Below are 20,288 nucleotides of genomic sequence, written 5' to 3' on the forward strand. Positions count from 1 at the left end.
AGTGAGAAGGAAAGTAAGAAATCACCCCACACGGGGATGGACACACCTCAATCCCTTCTCCATTTTCCTCCTGGGATCCTGGGCATGCACACACATGTGCCCAGTGTGAGTTCCAAGTCCGGGACTCGAACCACGGTCAGCCATGTAGGAGTACAGTGACATAACCTGATATGCCATCTGCTGGTCCCACACCCAGCATGATTTTCAAGCTGCCAGGTCCTGGGCTTGAACCATGGTTTACCATGTAAAAGTCCAGTGCTTTAGCCACCATGCTATCTACTGTCCCAGCCCTAAGTGTTTTTCAGGCCACCGGGTCCAGGGCTCACAACTGCAGAGTTGGCTATATGGGATCTACCACCCTACCCTCTGCTGGCCCAAGAATCTAAACTCTAATCACCAACGGTAGTACCCTCTGCTGGCTCGAGAATCTAGACTTTTGAAGAGAAAATGTAGGACAAATTTAAATTTAAGAATAAAAGTTGGTATCAATGAAAACTACTTACACATGAATAAACAATCTGTATTAATTTCACATCTTAGGGATTTATAAATTTATACATACAATAAATAACTTTGGCTCCTGGTCCAAATGAGTTACAAGTCTAATAAGGATTTAAATTAAAAGCCAGTATCCTGCAGAAATGTTCACAGGAAGCAAGCAGACCAAAGCAAAAGGCTTCTTAGGCTTCCAATCCCACTGCCAGCAACATCCTTTCTACATTTTTTTTCTCCATACCCAAAAGAATCTTAACCCAAGACACATAAAGAGTTTTGCCAGAGACTGGAGGAAGCCAAGGCTGGTATGTGGTCCAGTAGCCTAAAATCACTCCCCCTAAATAGCAGTCATTCAAAAATTCATTGACTTTGGGAACCAGCAGTTAGCGTACTGGCTATGTCGCTGGACTCCCACGTAGTTGACCGCGATTCGCGTCCTGGACCCGGTGGCTTAAAACTCACGCCGGGCGCATGTGCGTGCGTGTGCCCAAGATCCTGAGAGGAGAATGGAGGAGAAGGGATTGCGGCGTGACCACCCCCCGGGGGGTGATTTCTCGCTTTCTGTCTCTGTCTGTCTGGCGAGCGCACGCGCCCTATAGCGAAAAAAACTCTCAAAAAAAAAAAAAAAATCATAGTACTTCAATGTACTGGACTCACACCTACATCCAGCTTTGAGCTCAGACCACCCCAATTTCCCCAGAATGCTTGAACTCATTTCTATGAGATGGCTAACATTTCATGAGTAGTGGATATATGGCCCTACAGCTGTCATACATCCTCATTTGACCCTTCCAACAGTAGCACAACATAATCATAAGTAAAGTCCTGGATGGTTTAAATCACTAGTTCAATTCTTTGATCTACCACTTTGTCTCCCACATGGCCAGTCCTGGTTCTAGTTCCAGATGGTGGCTTGCTTTCTCTCTCTACATCTCACCTTGCCCCTGGTCTCTCTCTGGTGAGTGTGTATGCCCTGTAGCTAATTTTTTAAAAAATAATAATTACCAAAAAAAGTCACTTGGTAGAGTCAGCAGGGGGCACAGTGGTTAAGGTGCTGGACGCCCACATGACTAATTATTGTTTGAGTCCCAGACCTGTTTGAGTCCCAGCTTGCTTTCTCCTTTCCCTTTCTCTGGTAAAAAAAACAAAACACCAAAAAAAAAAAAAAAAAAAACAGGACCATTGACCATTGGGATCAGCAGATGGCGTAACTGTTACATCACTGGACTCCCATATGGTTGATTGTGGTTTGATTCCCAGCCACGACAGCTTAAAACATATGGGGGGGAGAGACTTACGCTGAGAACTTGTGTGTGCATGCCCAAGATCCTAGAAAGAGAATGAAGGAGAAGAAAGTACCAGTGTAGCCATCCCCCGAGGGGTGATTTCTCATTTTCTACCTCTTTCTGGCAAGCACACACACCTTAAAAAAAAAAAAAAGACTCTCTTAAAAAAAAAAAAATACCATTATTATTTACATTTATCCTTATTATTTTTTAATTTGCTATAGGACACATACACTCACCAGAGACAGAGAAAGAAAAACAAAGTTAAAGTGAGAAAGCAAGCCGCCAGATCAGAGACTCAAACCACGATCGGCCATGTGGGAGTACAGTGCCTTAATTGACACGTCACCAGCCTGCCCCAGTATCGCAACATAATCATAAGTAAAGCCCTGGATGGTTTAAGTCAGGGCTAGCAGGTGGCTCAGTGGTTACTGGACTTTCACATGGCTGACTGTGATTGAAGTTCCAGATCTGGCATGCTTTCTCACTTTCCCCCTTTCTCTCTCTTTATGGTGAGTGCTGTGCCCTATAGCAAATTTTAAAACAATTATCAAGTTAAATAAGTAGAGACCAGCAAATGGCGTAGTGGTATGGCGCTGGACTCCCACATGACCGACTACGGTTTGAGTCCCAGGCCCAGTAGCTTGAAAATCATGCCAAGCACGTAAGTGTGTGCACCTAGGATCCCAGGAGAATGGACAAAGGATTGCAGCATGGGCATCCCCCCTGAAGGGTGATTCCTCACTTTTTTTTTTCACTATTTTTCACTATTTCTCTCTCTCTCTCTGGTGAGCACATGTGCCCTACGGCAAAAATCTCTTAAAACAAAACAGTTCAGGACCAGCAGATGTAATGGTTACTTCGCTGGACTCCTATGTAGTCAATCATGGCTCAAGTCCCGGATCCAGTGGCTTAAAACTCATGCCAGGTGTGTGCAAAAATCCTGAGAGAATGGAGAAGGGATTGCGGCGTAGCCATCTTTGGGTGGGGGGGGAGGGTGACTTCTTGCTGTCTGTCTCTACAGTGAGCGCACACAACCTAAAGCAAAACTCTTAAAAAAATCAGTAATTCCTTGAAAAACGTATTTTTAAAAGAACTATTTAATTTTATTTACTCATTCATTTATTTTTAATTTGACCATAGAGAGACTGAGAGAGAGAAAGAGGGAAAGTGAGAAAGTAAGCCACCAGGTCTGGGACTCGAACCATTGTCAGCCATGTGGGAATGTCCAGCGCCTTCACCACACCACCTACTGATCCTAAAAAATGTATTTTTTTTTTAAGTCACTTGATCAGGACCAGCAGATGGCGTGATGGTTACTGTAGAGAGTGGCCGTTCTGAGCAAACATATGACCTTTAGATAACATGTGACCTTTAGACACATGCAGAAACGCAGTTCCATGGGCAGTCATTACAAAGCCAACAATTAATATCTGAAAACTGGCTTTATTTTATTTATTTATTTATTTATTTGGAGAGGTTTTGCTATAGGGCATGTGCACTTGCTAGAAAGACAGACAGAAAGTGAGAAATCACCCCCTGAGGGGGCTGGCTATGCCGCAATCTCTTCTCCTCCATTCTCCTCTTGGGATCTTGGGCACACACGCACATGTGCCCGGCCTGAGTTTAAGCCACAGGGTCCGGGTCTCGTACTGAGATCAACTACATGGGAGTCCAGCAACATAGCCATTACGCTAACTGCTGGTGCCTGAAAACTGGCTTTACTTACATTCCACTTCCTCTTCCCCCATGGCTATGTCTATCAAAGTCAGGCCCACCCAATACTAGCTTTTCTATACCTGTATCTCTTTGTGTGTTTATTTTTATGCTTATTTCTAATCCAAAGTCCCCCCCAACACTCAGAAAACACATTCTGCCCAGTCCCAGAGAGTGGCGCCCACCATGGGGCCAACTGTGATGAACACATGTGACTTCATGTTAATGGTGTTCATTGCCCTGCAAATGACTGCCCATGGAACTGCATTTATGCATGTGTCTAAAGGTCATGTTTGCTCAGAATGGCTACTGCCTCCAGGTTATATCACTGGGACTCCCACGTAGTCAATCAGTTTGAGCCCCAGACCCAGCAGTTTAAAACTCATGCCAGGCAGGGAACCAGCAGTTAGCATAATGGCTATGTTGCTGGACATAGTCGACCGCGGTTCGCATCCTGGACCCGGTGGCTCAAAACTCACACCAGGCGCGTGTGCGTGCGTGCCCAAGATCCCAAGGGGAGAATGGAGGAGAAGGGATTGCAGCGTGACCATCCCCCCTGGGGGGTGATTTCTCGCTTTCTGTCTCTAAGTCTCTCTCTGTTTGTCTGGCGAGCGCACATGCCCTATAGCTAAAAAAAAAAAAAAAAACTCTCAAAAAAAACCCCCCCCAAAACAAAAAACCTCATGCCAGGCACATGTATGCATGTCCAAAATCCCAAGAGGAAAATGGAAAAGGGATTGAGGCATGGCCACCACCCCTAGAGGGTGATTTCTCGCTGTCTCTCCAGTGAGTGCGCACATGCCCTATGGCAATGGCAAAAATCTCTTTAAAAAAAAAAAAAAAAAAGCTACGACTCAATTTCCCCATTTATAAAATGTCTAGAAATATGCAATGCACTGGGTTGCTATGAAGATTAAATATATGAAAAGCTTTTAACTTGTTGGGGGGGGGAGCAGGTGATATCACAGTTAAGGGTGCTAGACTCCCACATGGCCGACCACGGTTCAATTCCTACACCTAGTGGCTTGCTTTCTCACTCCCCTCCTCCACTCTGTCCCTCTCTGTTCAAATTATAAGTAAAGTTAAAGAAAATAATTCTAAAATAATTATTATTATTTTTTAATTTGCCAGAGGGTACATGAGTTTGCTGGAGGCAGACACAGATAGGAAGTGAGAAAAACCCCCATGGGAGATGGTCACAATGCCTTCTCCATCATTACTTTTGGGATATAGGGCATACATGTTCACATGTGATAGGGTTTGTTTCACAAGCTGCTGAGTCTGAGACTCAAGCCACATAGTGGGCAATGTGGGATCCAGTGCATTAACCACCACACCACCAGCTGGCCCCTAAGCACTGTTAAAAGTTTTCTCTTGCTCACAATATTTTCTCCAAGAATCACAACACTATCATGGAAAGAGCAGCATAGCTGGCCAACAAAGTCACCAATCCCAATGCCAGGCTCCGCAGCAAAGCAAATGAGTGGACAGTTCATGTGCACATTTTGTTTACAAATAAAACCACAACCTCCACACCCCCAAAAGCTCTCTCCCATCTCCCAAGTTTTTGAGTCCAGCCAGTGACACAGGTTAAGGCACAAGATCCTACATGGCCAACTTCTTGCCTCAAGTCCCAGACATGGTGGCTTGAAAAACACGCTGAACAAGTGTGCATACAAGCCCAAAATCCTGAGAGAATGAAAGAGATGGGACTGTGGCATGGATAGCCCCCAGGGAGTGCTTTCTCTCTCTCCCCCACCCACCATTCCAGAGAAGGCACATACCCTATGGCAAAAATCTAGAAAAGAAAAAGAACTTGTGCTTAGTATTACAATAAATGTTAGCTAACATCCCTATTTTATAGATGACAAAACTTAAGAGTTTCTGACAGGTCCAAACTCACAAAGCTAAGAGGTAGAACTAAGATTAAGACCTAGGCCATCCCGAGAGGAGAATGGAGGAGAAGGGATTGTGGCATGGCCATCCCCCCCCGGGGGGTGATTTCTCGCTTTCTTTCTCTCTGTCTGTCTGGCTAGCGCATGCACCCTATAGCAAAAAAAAAAAAAAAAAAAAAAAAAAAGATTAAGACCTAGGCCAGCCTGTAGTCAGGTTAGGCAACTGGATTTCTTACGTTCACCTGGGCAGTTTTGAGTCCTGGACGTGGTGGGTTAAGAAACACATTAGACACATATGCATGTTTACCGGTCCAAAATCTCAAAAAGGAGGAAAAAATGGAGAACAGACTACAGAATACCCACTACCCTTGGCAGGGGGGAGTTCTTTCTCACTTTCTCTCTCTCCAGCAAGTACTTAGACCCTCTGATAAATTTTAAAACAAACGCAGGAAACCTGATTTTAGAGACAACTGTCTTGGTCATTTTATCTGTACCAAGTCAGTTTTCAAGTCAAATCCCATCTCCAGCTAGTTAGTCGCTAACCTCTGGGATTGCCATCTCCTCTTCCTTGTCTACCACTATTTATTAGCAATAACTACACTTCAATAAAATAGGTCCTGTTTCCCTTAACTATAAATTCCTAAAGGTCAACCCCAGGGGCTCAGCTACCCGAACGCTGCATGTCAAGACCTACAGACACATTAAATTTCAAACTCTTTTTTAAAATTTATTTATTTTAAGACTTTGCCGTAGGATGCGTGCACTCACCAGTGATAGAGGAAAAGTGAGCAGTTACCCCCTGGGGAGGATGGTCATGCCACAATCCTTTCTCCTCTTGGGATTCTGGGCACACATACACAAACACCCAGCTTGATTTTCAAGTCTCCAGGTTCAGATCTGGAACTATGGTTAGACATGTGAGAGTCCAGTGCCTTAACCACCAAGTGACCTGCTAGCCCCTGAAACCCATTTTGAACATTTCCCCTTTTTTCCTGGAAAACTCTAGACTGAAACCCTGTACGATCTTTTTAAAGCTATCCATAGAGTTTAGCTGAATGTGAATTTTCCATGTTATTCATCTTTGTCTTTATTACTTAAGCTTCTATTACATAGCATACTAGTCCACAAATCTAGTAAATCTATTTTCATTATGACCCCAACCATCCCACAGCCTATTTACTTGGCTTGAACAGGACAAAATGCCTGAAGAACCAAGTCTGTGCACAAACTTTGGCAAACTTAACTAATGGGTATGACTAGAAAAGCTGCCTGCCTATAGAGGCTGACCCCTCAGTGACAGCCCCATTTCTTCTAGTACAGCAGATGGGGCCATATTCCCATTCCAGACAATTTAAAATAAGGTCCAAACCTCAGAAGAGAACAGGCTAACAAGGCTTTTTAGAAAAGCCTTTATGTGGTCTTATTCCAGAAATACACCAAATCAAATGTCTCCAATGAAAGCCAAGTTGTAGAGGTGAGAGGTACAGAAGTTAAATGACCAGAATATACAGAGCCCATTTCCCCAAAATAAACATTAAATGTCTGCCCTCCATTCACTCTACCCAACTTCCCCCAAGTGACAGAACTCTGCAAACCTGAAATCCATAAAAAGCAAAGTATGAGGAGTGAGCTATAGAATTAAGGTAGGTGGCATAATTTAAATAAGTTAACAGCAGAGGGAGATTTTAAAGCAGTCTGTAAGAGAGAAGAAAATGACCAAGTGATTTCTCTCTATAGCTCCTCCTAGCTTGAATGAGAGGCCCAAGGGCTGAGGCATCAGGACCTAAATGTGACAGTGGTTAAGATTTCCTCGGCTTCTTCATTCTGAAAAGTTGGGGTTGCAATAAACACTGTCTTTGAGAGTACAAAAGCTGTTTTTTGCTGGAACTATGAGACTGAGACAGTGGCCAAACCCTCATGGGAAAGATAAGAAAAACCAAATTGACAAAGAAATATTGCAAAAACATAGGCCACAATCACAGTCCTATCATAGACCCTCAATTTTCCAGGGGTAACCAAAGCTAGGTTTGGTAGCTTACCCCTCAGATCATGCCACTGTCACACAGAAAAGTAATAAGAAACCTATCAAACTCATCCTCTCATTCTTCCCCAGTCCTAAAAAGAAAGGAAAAGGAGCAGCAAAGCATCTGAAGGCAAAGCGGTGAGCAGAGATAAATAAAGAAAAGAGCTACAGTCCCATTACTCCCTAAGGTCATCCAGACAGCATCCACAAATAAGAGCTCATGGTCACAATGCTGGGCAGAGGAAGAAGACATCTAGGACAAAAACTGTCACAAGCAAGTTCACATGAAGCCAGTGAAAGAGGCAGAAGACAACCCACCTGTATTCCACCTGACTGACACACAATCCTCTCCAAGTCACCTTGCCCCAGCAGGCTTCTAAATCAACTCTCTAAAGTCCCCTTTCCCAAAGGACAGTCGGCAGGTTTTTCTGTTACCACCCTACTCAATAGGTCATCTTCAGTCACTAATCATTAAGCCTAAACCTCCACCTTGTCCCTGGAGTGGAATTGCTGTACTTTTTACCCATGTCCTCAAACCCAGCCCTGGAATAAAAGTATAGAAAGAATCCTTAATTTCTTACTAAATTTCAATATCCGTACTTGGTTATGCGTGAGTCTACCACAATACCTTCAGATATAAACCCAGCAAGATGGCACCTAAAAGCCCTAACACATGGGTAGAGCAGAAGGCGTCTCAGGTGACGATGATGGCAGGGGTTGGCAGGACGCAGGAAGAACACTCCATGGTGAAGTTCAACAGGCGAAATACCTAGGCCCTCGGTCATAATGTCAATTGTTTGTCCCACCTTTATCCAATTACAGGGCAGTACCAGACACATCACCCCATCCCAATAACGGCTCCTTTCCAGGTCCCAGCCCCAGCATTCATTCAAGCCCATTGCCTTAAGGATCCATTAGCTTATAAATACCACCACAGCCCATTCTCCACTTCTGGGGAAGCCAAAACCCAGAACCACCCAGATGGAACAGAGACTGTTTCTGAACTGCAGAAAAGTCAAAGAAATTGGTCAAGTAAAGGCAGAGGAAAATGAGCATTATTTACTGCATTTTGGTGTGATTCATTCAAGTTGAGAGCTGAAGAAGTCCAAGCCACTGGGTCTGGACTCTCCAGTTCTAAAGATGGCAGGCTAGCAGCAGGAGGAGGAGGACGACGACGACGACGACGAGGTGCTAGATCCTTCTGGGCAGAAGGAAAATCATTCTACTTCTTGTATTCAAGCCCCTTTCCTCATCCACCCTGGGTTCTGATTGCCTTCCCTTTAGCTGTCATGTCTTCCTGGATGTCAAACTGGCTCCTCTGACTCTGAGTGCAATCAAGACAATGACAACCAGGTTTCCAAACTGCAAATTGCCCCAAGTTTTATTTGTAGTCCATACAAAAGGGAAAAAAATTTAAGGTTTTCTAACACCACCTACTTGGGGAGCTGGGGAAGTAGAACTGTGCTGCTCACCATCAGCTAGAACATCAGTGGTCAGGAGGGATTCGGACACATACCACCTGACTGTCCCAATAGGAACTCAGTCTCAACACAGTTTACAGAGGGACAGTTAGGGCCTCCTGGACTGTTGGCACAGCTCGGTACATGGGAAACGGTTAAGCAACCCTTTCCTGGCCTCCTTCACATCTAAAAAGAAAAAGGCGCCGCCGCAGGTTGCTTCCCCATCCAGACGACCTTAAATATCGCGCACAAAAATAAAAGGGAGCCAAGAAAAAAAAAAAAAAACATAAAAGAAATTCCCATTCTGGGGAGATGGGAGGCAGGGTAGAGGGGAAACCGCAGATCTAGAGCCAGTAGCAAGATTTGCTGCTGAGGCGAAGGAACAAAGTAGGTTACTGCCGAAAAGAAAATATAAAGGATGAAAAAATGAAAGGGGACAAAGAAAAAAAAAAAAAAACATAAAAGAAATTCCCATTCTGGGGAGATGGGAGGCAGGGTAGAGGGGAAACCGCAGATCTAGAGCCAGTAGCAAGATTTGCTGCTGAGGCGAAGGAACAAAGTAGGTTACTGCCGAACACTCAAAAGAATCATGTCCTGGGGAAGGCCCACATCAGAGGGGATGAAAAACCGCAACTGGGAGAAGTATGGGCCAGAGTAGTTACAGTCTGGGTCTGCACTCTACGCACTTCTCTCGCTCCCTCCCTGTGGTGCCCCTTTCCCCAGGATGGCCCTACATGCGGCGCTGGTAGCCAGAGTGCATCTGAGCTGCCCGCAGGTAATCATTATAGGAGCCCGAATAGCGTGCGTAATCGGAATGGGCATCGGGCAGGCGACGGTAATCCAGCGAGGACTTTGTCGGCGAGCGGCGGAACGAAAGCTGCGACTCTGATAAACGGCGGTAATCAGAGAGCTCGGCTAAACGCCGGTCGGAACCATACCTAGTCGAGAGAAGAAGACAGTTGGTGAATGAGACAATTGAGGGAGAGGGCTCCAGGTGGGCATGGGGGAGATGCCAGTGGGGACAGGGAGGGTGTGATCAGATTGGTCTCCAACAGAATGGTCTCCCTTTGTCAGAAGGCTTATCACCCTATCCAGGCCAAGAAACCAAACCTGGATTCAAACTCAGTAGGAAACCAAGCCCTCTACTAAAGCCCTCACTTCCAAAGTGGCCAAGGTGGATTTTGGTCTACATTCCCAAAATACAAACAATTCCCACCCCTGGGCCATGCACCAAAAGACCTTGATCATTTCTCAACAGAACGGCGGATAAAAGCAAGGTCCCCAACTTCCCAGAGTGGACGCACCTCAAAGTTCCTTCAGCCAGTGAGTGCCAAAGGGACTATTCTTTTACATCCACCCCCACCAAAGCCAGGACAACCACATAACAGGTTATGTATCCTTGAGATAATGGATAAGGCTATGGGGCCTTAATCCTGCAGGCAGTAGCTCCAGTAACATATGGGCTAGCCTAAACAGGTAATACCTTTTCTGGCCTGACTAGCTGGCACCACCCCAGGCTGAGCACTATGCTCCACCCGAACCCTGGTAACCAGAAAAGTTCAGATACTGCCCCCCTCGGCCTCTGGACATCCCATAGGAGAAAAGGAGAGAAGACCGAGGGAGGGGCCGATGGCTCCAGTTTCCCTCCCATGCCAACCTCAGCCCCTTGCCCTAAGCCCCAGCTGGGGGCAGAGGCGGGGAGGGGGGCATACAGTACCTTTTCGACATGGCGACAGCCTTTTTGTAGGGATCGTCGTAGCTGGCCCGGGGTGGGGAGAGGCGCGTACGCTCATAGGGCGGCGGGGTGCTGTTGGCGTTGGCAACGGCCCCCTGGGACATGGACAGGTAGGCTGCAGACGGCTGACCTGCCCCATCGTAGGCATTGCCCGGCTGGCCACGGTAGGAGGCAGCAGCCTGGGGATGCTGCTGAGCAGCATAGGAAGCAGCCAATGAGGCTGATGACTGAGTGCGGTAAGGAGCTGCCAGGGTGGCAGACGGCTGGGCCCCATAGGCAGCTGCGGCACCGTAGGAACCAGTGGCTGCAGCAGCTGACTGAGCCCCATAGGAGCCTGACAGGCCCATTGATGCTTGAGCAACATAATTATTCAGCTGGGTCTGGACAACCGGTTGAGCCCCATAAGAACCAGCCATTGGGGTAGTGGCTTGTGCAGCATAGGCGGCTGGCTGGCTGGCATAGGCAGCAGCTGCAGCTGGCTGTGCCACATAGGCAGCAGGCTGGGAAGAGTAGGAAGCAGCCTGTTGTGCAGCATATGGGGCAGACTGGGCACTGTAAGAGGCCGAGGGCTGGGCATTGTAAGAAGCTGCTTGGGCTCCATAAGCTAATGAAGAGGCTGCAGACTGGGCCCCATAGGAAGCTGCCTGAGCCCCATAGGAACTTAGAGAGGAAGCTGCACCCTGGGTGTTGTAGGAGGAAGCAGCCGCACGAACCCCATAGGAAGAGGCAGCCTGGGCGCCATAAGAGGATGGCTGATTACCATAGGAGGCAAGGGAGGAGCCCTGAGCTCCATAGGAGTTGAGCGAAGAAGCTGCAGCCGCCTGACCCCCATAGGAGGAGAGGGCCGAGGCTGAAGGCTGGGCTCCACCATATGGGCCGAGCGAGGAAGCTGCAGCAGACTGGGAACTAGGGCTAGCCAGCTGGCCCCTATATGGGGCCCCAAGGGAAACAGAGGGCTGAGCGCGGTAAGAGGCTGCCTGGGCTGTCATGGGCTGAGTCCGATAGCCAACACCCAAAGAGGCAGAAGGCTGGGCCCTGTAGGCAGCTCCCAGAGACACTGAGGGCTGGGCCCGGTAGGTGGCTGGTTGGGCCGTCAGAGGAGCCACATAAGAGGCTCGGGGAGGTGAACGGCGCAGGGGGCTGCGGTCGCGACCAAAGAAGGGTGGTGTGGGCTGACGGGCCTGCCCATCAAAGCCACCAGTGCTGTTGCCAAAAGCCTGCTGGTAGTCGAAGGTGGCAGAGAAGCCACCAGTTCCAGGGAATGCGGTATCCCCAGCCCCTGGTTTCTTGGTCTTGTCCCCAGACTGGATAGCCAGGCCAGGCCCTTTCTTCTGACCCTTGGTTGAGAGTTCCACGTTGATGCGCTTGCCCTTCACTTCTTTGCCGTTGAGCTGCGCGATGGCGGCTTTGGCATCTGCTTCCTTCTCCATGTGAACAAACGCGTAGTCTGATAAAGCAGCAGACAAAGGGTTAGCGATTAGGGGGGCAGGGCATGCTATCAGGTGGGTCCCAAATTGGACACACAACAGCACCCAGCTGTTGCCAGCTACCTCAAAGGCCTCCAAACCCTCCTCTCCAGGAGTATGTCAGTGGCTCCCATATAACAAAGCTTCTGACTGTTCTAGGCAGTCACTTTTGCCTATGGCCTTTTTCCCATTCTCCCCTGTCCCCAGCCACCTCACCCAACTTCCTGGTGAGAGAAGAAAGAGCAAGATGAGCTGCAACACAGGATAAAAATCTTCACAGTGCCTGTAAGTATAAACCAGCAGACAAAACGCAGAAAGGGTTCCTGTACCACTCAATTATTCAGTATTCTCAACCCAAGCTCGCCAAACACTACTGCTCACCTTTGAGGCTCAGCTCTCAAATACTGAAAATGACCACTCATATTTTGGCATGACCCATCATCTCAGCTGGTTCAATTAAGGCAAGATAGTTATTAGACTGCAATGAGCAAGAAGTTCACAAAACTCCTAAAATATGATCTCCCACCTTTTTCATAATACTTCACAGTTTTCAAAGCACCTTCATGCAAAAGACTTCATTTGGGACTCACAACAATCCTGTGAGGTAGACAGGACAAAGGAGCATCACCTCCATTTTACAGATATGCAATGTGCTCAGAGATTTTATATGGCTTGCTCTAAATCAAGGTGTGCTAGAACCAGGACCAGAATCTCAGCTCTTCCATGTTCCTTCCTTTCCTATTACGAGATTAACCCTGAGAAGTCAATGTATAAGGCAGGACTGTGTAACATGACTATAAAAATTAAGCCTAGAGGAGAAGTTGGACCCTACATAACTCAATGAGAAAATGGAAACTAAGTCTCCAGGCCACTTTACATCCTTTACCCCCTTTCTTCTTTCAGAGACACAGGTATACTTTACCCCTTGGGCTTCTGTTTATAGAGCAGACTTATAGGGAAGACCTAAAATCTTGGTTACAAGGCAAGAAGCTGAAAATACTGTAGCTAGCAGGCCCTGCTAAACAGGTACTCCCTGAGGCTCTTATTCAAGAGGTGAATGAACTGTGGTGAAGGATTTAAGAAAGGATGTTGATCTCAAAGTGCTACTCATCCACTGCATCAGGAGGAAAACATTTTAAGAGTGGGAAGGACTGGGAAGAAAATCTTGTTCACGTCCATACTTATATACCACAACGATACAAGCACAATCTGAAGAGCAATGATAGATCCTGTCCCTGAGATATAAGGCCCCACACTTAACTCCATTCTGAACCTGTGGTTACTTTTAGAATCCAACTGCCAGGATCCAATCTCCATCCCATCAGTTTAAGAAATGAAAAGCTACCTGGATAAAATTACTTAGGTTCTACATTCCAAATAAGAAATCCTTTTGGGGACCAGCAGATGGCATGGTGGTTAAAGCCCTAGATACTACCACATGGCCGAACACGGTTTGAGTCCTGGATCTGGTGGCTTGCTTTCCTACTTTCCCTCTGCACACTCTCTCTCTCTGATCAAATTAAAATGAATGAATGAATAAATAAAATTGAATAATTCTTTTTAAAAAAATCCTTTTAATGGTTTTCAAATGAGTATCCTAATTCTTAGAAACTTTCATAGGAGATTGTACTTTTTTCTTTTTTGGAGAGGTTTTTGCTAGAGGGTACATGCACCCACCAGAAGCTAGAAAGACAGAGAGCCAGAGACAGAAAACGAGAACCTTCCCCAGGGGGGATGGCCACTTCGCAATCCCTTCTCCATTCTCCTCTCGGGATCTTGGGCATGCACACACACATGCCCAGCACACACATGTGCCCGGCGTGAGTTTAAGCCACCAGGTCCAGGACTCAGACCACGGTCGACTTCATGGGAGTCCAGCGACTAAGGCCCTGGACTCCCACATGGTCCCAGGAAACTGCTCTCTTTAGGTGCTCTTACAGAACTCATTTCCCTGGATGTGGAGGATGCCACCAACCTCCTAACAACAGGATTAGAAATACAATCAATAAATACAAGTTAGAAATGTGTTATACAAACAAGGGATCCTGGGCTAAGAAATAAAAGGTCTCAGTTCTAGATACAGATATTACTAACTTGTTGTAAGATCTTAATGAACTTAGCTTTTATCTCCCCATATAACGAATCTATCCTACCTACCTCAAAGTTAGGGGTTTCAAGTGAGAAATGCCTTGGAAGACATAAAAAGCTATAGAATGATAATTATGAATTATGATGATTCAAAACTAGAAATAACTAGAAGCTTATTTTCCTACAAAATACTATTTTTCATCTTTGATAAGACACAATACCATCTATATATGCAAACTGGAAACCTTCCCAGAGTTGACAGAACAAAATGAACTATTTTAGGTCTCACTCCTCAATACTCCTGTGGCTACAGAGTCGGATTCCTTAACCATCAACTTAAGAAAATATAGCTGTTCTTTTCAGCCTAGGCTTAGGGTACTACAACAGTCCTCTGATGGCTCATCTCCACTTCAGATAGAGTGCACTAAAAATAGTTGATAGCTGAACCTCTGAAATAATAAAACCACCTACAGGATGCAAAGGTAAGCAGAAACACCATTAAAAGTAAAGAGAAAGTAAAGTAGGAAGAGTTGCTGGCTGAAGCTGGGTGACAACCTCCGAGCACTGTGAGGACATATTAAGAAACCATCCTATAATACTGATTATTCTATCCACAAATTACTGAGTCTAGAATGAGCTAGGAAAAACACCCAATAAAAATTTCAATGGAGGACCAGCAGGTGGCATGGTGGTTAAGGCCCTGGACTCCCACATGGCTGATACTGGTTTGAATCCCAGACTTGGTGTTTTGTTTTCTCATTTTCCCTCTCTTTTTCTGCTGAGCACAAGTGTCCTATTGCAAACTTTAAAAAATAATAATAATAAAATTAATTTTTAAAAAATGTCAATAGGTTTACAAGAACCATCAGATATCCCATTGTCAACTTCCTGCCTAGCTGAGTTTTAAGAGTGGTACAAGGGGCCAGCAGGTGGTGTGGTGGTTTAGGCACTGGACTCCCACATGGCCAACCACAGTTGGAGTTCTGGACCCAGTGGATTCACACATGGCCAATCATAGTCCGAGCCCCAAACCTGGTGGCTTCAAAATCACACCGGGTGCGCAAGCATGCATGCCCAAAACCCTAGAAGGAGAATGGAGAAGGGATTGTAGCGCAGTGGGCTGATTTTTCACTCCCCATTCCACTGTTTGTCTCCTTCCTCTCTCTGGCAAGCACACAAGCCCTCAGGCAAAAACCTCTATTTTTAAAAAAAGACAAAAAACAGTGTTATAATTTTGGGGCTAGTAGTTGGGGAGAAGTTAGGGTGCTGGACTTCTACATGGCTGACTAGTTTTAGTGCCAGACCTAGCAGCTTGCTTTCTCACTCTTCCCCCTGCCCCTCTCTCTCTGGTGAGGACATGTACCCTATAGCAAGTTAAAAATATAATAAATAAAATTTAATTAAATAATTCTAAAAAAAGTGGTATAAATTTTTTAATTTTAGATTTTATATGTACAAGTCAATTGATCACCTAGATAGCACTGATTAAAAAAAATAAAAGCGGGACCGCAGTTGGAGTAATGGCTAAGTCAATGGACTCCCATGTAGTCGACTGTGGTTTGAGTCCCGGACCCAGCGGCTTAAACTCATGCAGGGCACGTGTGCGTGTGTGCCCAAGATCCCAAGAGGAGAATGGAGAAGGGATTACAGCATGGCCATCCCCCCTGGGGGGTAATTTCTCGCTTTCTGTCTCTGTCTTTCTGGCGAGCTCAAGCACTCTATAGCAAAAGATAAATAAATAAATAAAAGCTATCTGCTACAATTATAAACACATTATATCAGGAAAGTTTCTAAGCCTAATATCAGAATGAAGTGTGGGAGGGGGGTAATGGTTATGTCACTGGACTCCACTCGATCGTGGTTCGAGTCCTGGACCCAGTGGCTTAAATTCATGCTGTGTGTGTGTGTGTGCGTGCACGCACACGTGCCCAAAATCACCAGAGGAGAATGAAAGAGAAGAGATTGCAGGGTGGTCATTCCCCAAGGGGTGACTTCTCACTTTTTGTCTAGAGCTCTGTCTTTCTGGGAAGCACACGCACCCTATAGCCAAAAAAAAAAAAAAAAAAAAAAGTGTGGGGGCCAAGAGGTGGCGTGGTAGTTAAAGGTGCCAGATTCCCACATGGCCAACCACAGTTCGATTCCCGGATCTGGTGGCTTGCTCTCTTGCTTTCCCTTTCTTTCTCTCTCTCTGTCTCTGTCTGGTCAAACTTCAGCCAAACTCAGACCTAGCCTTATCAAAGATGCCCAGCATTGGACCAGCAGATGGTGTAATGGTTATGTCGCTGGATTTCCACATAGTCGATTGCAGCTTGAGTTCTGGATCCAGAGACTTAAAACTCACACCGGATGTGCATGCATGTGTGCCCAAAATCCCAAGAAGAGACTAGAGGAGAAGGGACTGCAGCATGGCCATCCCTCCTGGGGGATGATTTCTCACTTTCTGTCTGTCTCTGTGGCGAGCACACATACCATATAGCAAAATTTCTTAAAATAAATAAATAAATAAAGATGCCCAGTAACCCAACTACTCCTGGAACAATGAAAAAAAAAAAAAAAAAATCCCAGAGATCTGAAGAACTGCAGGACCCACTTGTCTTGACAGCTAGTTCAAGAAAAACTCCGAAAGAAATCACTGCCTTGGGACTAGCAAGTAATTTTTATTTTAAGGTTTTTGCCATAGGGTGGGTGTACTTGCCAGAGACACTGAAATGGAAAGAGAGTAATCACCCACAGGAGGATGGCTACACTGTAAACCTTCTCCTCCATTCCCCTCCTGGGATTTTGGGCATTCATGTACGCACACACCCAGCATAATTTTCAAGTTACCAGGTCCTAAACTCAAACCACTATAGACCATGTCAGAGTCTAGCACCTTAACCGCTTCGCCACCTGCTGGCCCCAATGAGTAGGTAATGTATGTTTGTTTAAGATCTATTTAATTTTACTTGTTATTATTATTTATTTTTTAATTTGACTAGAGAGAGACAGAAAGAGAGAAGGAAAGGGAGAAAGCAAGGCACCAGGTCCGCAGGACTTGAATCACTGTTGGCTGTGTGGGAGTCCAGCACCCTAACTACTACTCCACCTGCAGGCCCCAAGCAGGTAATATTTTACAGAGAGCTCCTAATGGGTCTGGTGGCATCACCAATTCCTCCAGTATCAAAGAGCATCAAGAAAAATTAGTTGTCCTCTCCGGAAAAGATAAAAATCTTTTTATTTGAAACTAGAGTTCTGTATTGGAAAAAAGAGGTATTCTCCTCTTGTGCCCTTCAGACCTCTCCTGAAGTCTGTAAATGGTTCCTGAAGCTGTCCATCTCTGACACCCAGTAGGAGTTTGCTGTGGAGAACAGCTATGCAATGGAGATTTTTGATCTACAAATCATACCTAAGCTCTTAATAACCAAGCAATTGTTTTCTTTCCTCTGAAATAACAGAGATGGCTATCCTGTACAATATCAAGCTTCTGAGCTTTTCAAAGACCTGACAACCAACATGAGACTCAAATGCCCATTCCCAGCCCAAGAAATGAGTAAACTATTTATTTAATCAGAGTCAATCTCTTCTACATTCCCAACTTCAAAACCTCAATTTGCTTCACTCCATAGAGACACAAAAGAATCAGTGGAGAATTATAGAGCTCAAATCTTCCCCAGTCTCTTTCATTAACGTATATCATCAGTGTTGTTACAAACCAGCATAACTACAAATAACAGCTGAACACCACTCCCTGAAGAAGTCATGCATTTCTGATAATCAAACTTTTACAAAGGGACAAAATGTACAAAATTTTCCCTGACTCTTGCAAGGAAATTATTCAAGAGTTCTAAAACCGTGTGTGCAGTTAATATATGCTTTATTCCCACTGTCATTTGGTGTTAGTACCTAACAAATTCAAGTTATTTTGCCTTCTCCATCACTCAAAGCAAGCTTTTTGAGCACAGTATACATTCCATGGAGACTGTCCCCTCAGATGGATTCTAGACTCTCAATCTAGTAGCCCACCTTGCCTAAGAACCACAAAAGAAACCTGGTAAGTCAATTAAACACCAAACCCTCTCAAAGACTCATACCCATCCAATTGCTGGCTAAGTACCCAATCTAAGACCCGCCCCCACTCTTTCACTCTAAACAAAAGCAAAAATCCATGCACCATACAGCCTGCCTCAGAGCACCCAGCAGGAAAGCCCGACTCCGGATAGTTGTAGACTTGCATAACCTGAGTTGAGGAAAATAGAATGCAGTATTAATGAAGAACAAGGACTTGCTCTTAGTGGTGGAGACTATGACCCTTTACACTTACCCCACTTACAGAAAGGACAAGGAATGGCCCAAAAGATGTGCATTTCCAGGAAAGCAAATGAAATATCTTGGTGGGAATGAATAATCACCTGCACCCACATTTATTTCCTATCCTCAAAACTTCTTGCACAGGGTACAAGCAGGTACAAACCCAACACCAGGAGTAGGGCATCCGATACTCCCGGGTTGCATCCTTGAAGATGACAGGAAAAGTTAACTAATCTGTTCCCAAGTGGAACAGACTGGCCACATACACGAGGGTAATCCCACCAAATCTTGCCAACATAAAAGAAAAGCTTAGGGGTTAAGAATCCATATCCTGTAAAAAGTCAACTGGGTCCCAAAAAGGAAGTCAGGCCTAAATTAGGGTGACACATTTTTCTCAAAAGATCTGCCCCGAGGAGTAGAATACTCAAGCAATGACTACTGAGTAAAGTTAAAGTGTGTTTAGCCAATGTTTAACAATCTTGCACACACTCCTCCCCACGTGCCCCTCAGCCAGAGTATGCCCCCTTGCAAAGTCACTAGCTTATAAAAGATGACACTGCCCTGGGGCACAGGCCTGGCAAGTAAAGGCTATGCTAAAGGGGCCTTCATAAAACAAGTCTCCTTTCACATGCAAAAGATCTGGGTTTCCAGTAGATGTAAAATCGAGCCCAAAGGAAAAAACTTCAGTTTGAGGGAGCTGGAAAGCACAAATGCCGCCACGCCTAATCCATCTAATACTGAAAGGCCAAAATAGGTCGGAGGGAGGCCGTCCTGTACCCACGAGTGAATAGACCCATGTCAGACAATACTAAGAGAAACCCCAGCCCAAGCAATGTCCAAGGGCCCCGTTACCTTCCACTTGGGCGCATTCATCGGGAGGGAACACGAGGGCGGCCTTGGGGCATCAGCCCCCACCTTTTCCCTCTTCCCTTGATCTGACCGACGTCTGGCGAGGAAGTGGGGAAGAGGCGAAATCTTCCCCGCTCCAAGATCCGGCTTGTGCCCGTCACTTCCCAATTTCCGCTCTGTGCCAGGCCCAGGAGACCAGGAGAAGGCGCGCCCCCGGTACACTCGCAAGTCTCTCAGGCGCGTCCCCGGCCCCGAAGCTCGGCTCGCAGTGGCCACAGCACCCACCCAAAGCCGCTTTCCTCCCACTTGGTGAATGGTACCTGGACCGCAGGGGAAGGGGAGTGACTCTACCCAAGGCGACCCCAACACCTCCGGCCACGCTCCCGCGCACTTCCCCACCCCTCCCAACCGCGCAGTGACCGACCCCCGGGTAAGGGGCGTGGCTAACAGGCTGAGTGCCCCGAGCGCGCCCCCGCCCGAGCGCGCCCCCGTTACCTTTTACCACGTCACACTCAATGACGCGTCCGCGGCGCTCGAAGAGGCTGTGCAATTCCTGGCTTGTGCATGCAGCCGACACATTGCCCACGAAAATCTTCCAAGTGTTAAGAGGCCTTGGGCGCGACATCTCCACCACGAGTGCGCGCCCCGGCCTCAGCTCGTGGCCGTGCAGGGCCTCGATGGCGCGCAGCGCTCCCGCGTTCTCGCGCATGTGCACGAAGGCGAACTGTTTCATGACGGCGCAGCTCATGACCGTGCCGTAGGGCGCGAAAAGGGCTGCCAGCTCTTCCGGCGTTGTATCCGCCCCATCGACGTTACCCACGAAAATCTTCATTTTGCCGCTGCAGTCGCCTTCCCGGAGAGCGGGGACCTCTCCGCCAGCGACAGGCCAGACGTCCGACTGACCGGCAGTCCTCCCCAGGAATGGCTGGCGACCGAGTACCCCGCCGCGCAGGCGCCTTCACCTAGCCAATCAGGACCCGCACCCCGC

At 46.6% G+C, this 20,288-nt stretch overlaps 1 protein-coding gene and 1 long non-coding RNA gene across 2 annotated transcripts in view; one reads left to right on the top strand and one right to left on the bottom strand.

Annotated features, from left to right (window-relative positions):
- RBM14 (RNA binding motif protein 14) overlaps window positions 1-20,230 on the bottom strand; it is a 34,903-nt gene extending 14,673 nt beyond the window's left edge. Inside the window, 3 exon segments of the mRNA XM_027769430.1 lie at window positions 9,609-9,813; window positions 10,593-12,057; window positions 19,796-20,230. Coding sequence (XP_027625231.1) covers window positions 9,609-9,813; window positions 10,593-12,057; window positions 19,796-20,132 — 2,007 coding nt within the window. The 5' untranslated portion in view covers window positions 20,133-20,230.
- Window positions 8,508-9,578, top strand: LOC114006663 (uncharacterized). Its single transcript, XR_003548369.1, has 2 exons — window positions 8,508-9,266; window positions 9,439-9,578. It is a non-coding gene; the product is annotated as an uncharacterized LOC114006663 (long non-coding RNA).
- Window positions 20,231-20,288: the final 58 nt, after the last annotated feature.

The sequence above is a fragment of the Tupaia chinensis genome, unplaced genomic scaffold, assembly GCF_000334495.1.
Source record: "Tupaia chinensis unplaced genomic scaffold, TupChi_1.0 Scaffold149501_1, whole genome shotgun sequence".
Classification (NCBI taxonomy): domain Eukaryota; kingdom Metazoa; phylum Chordata; class Mammalia; order Scandentia; family Tupaiidae; genus Tupaia; species Tupaia belangeri.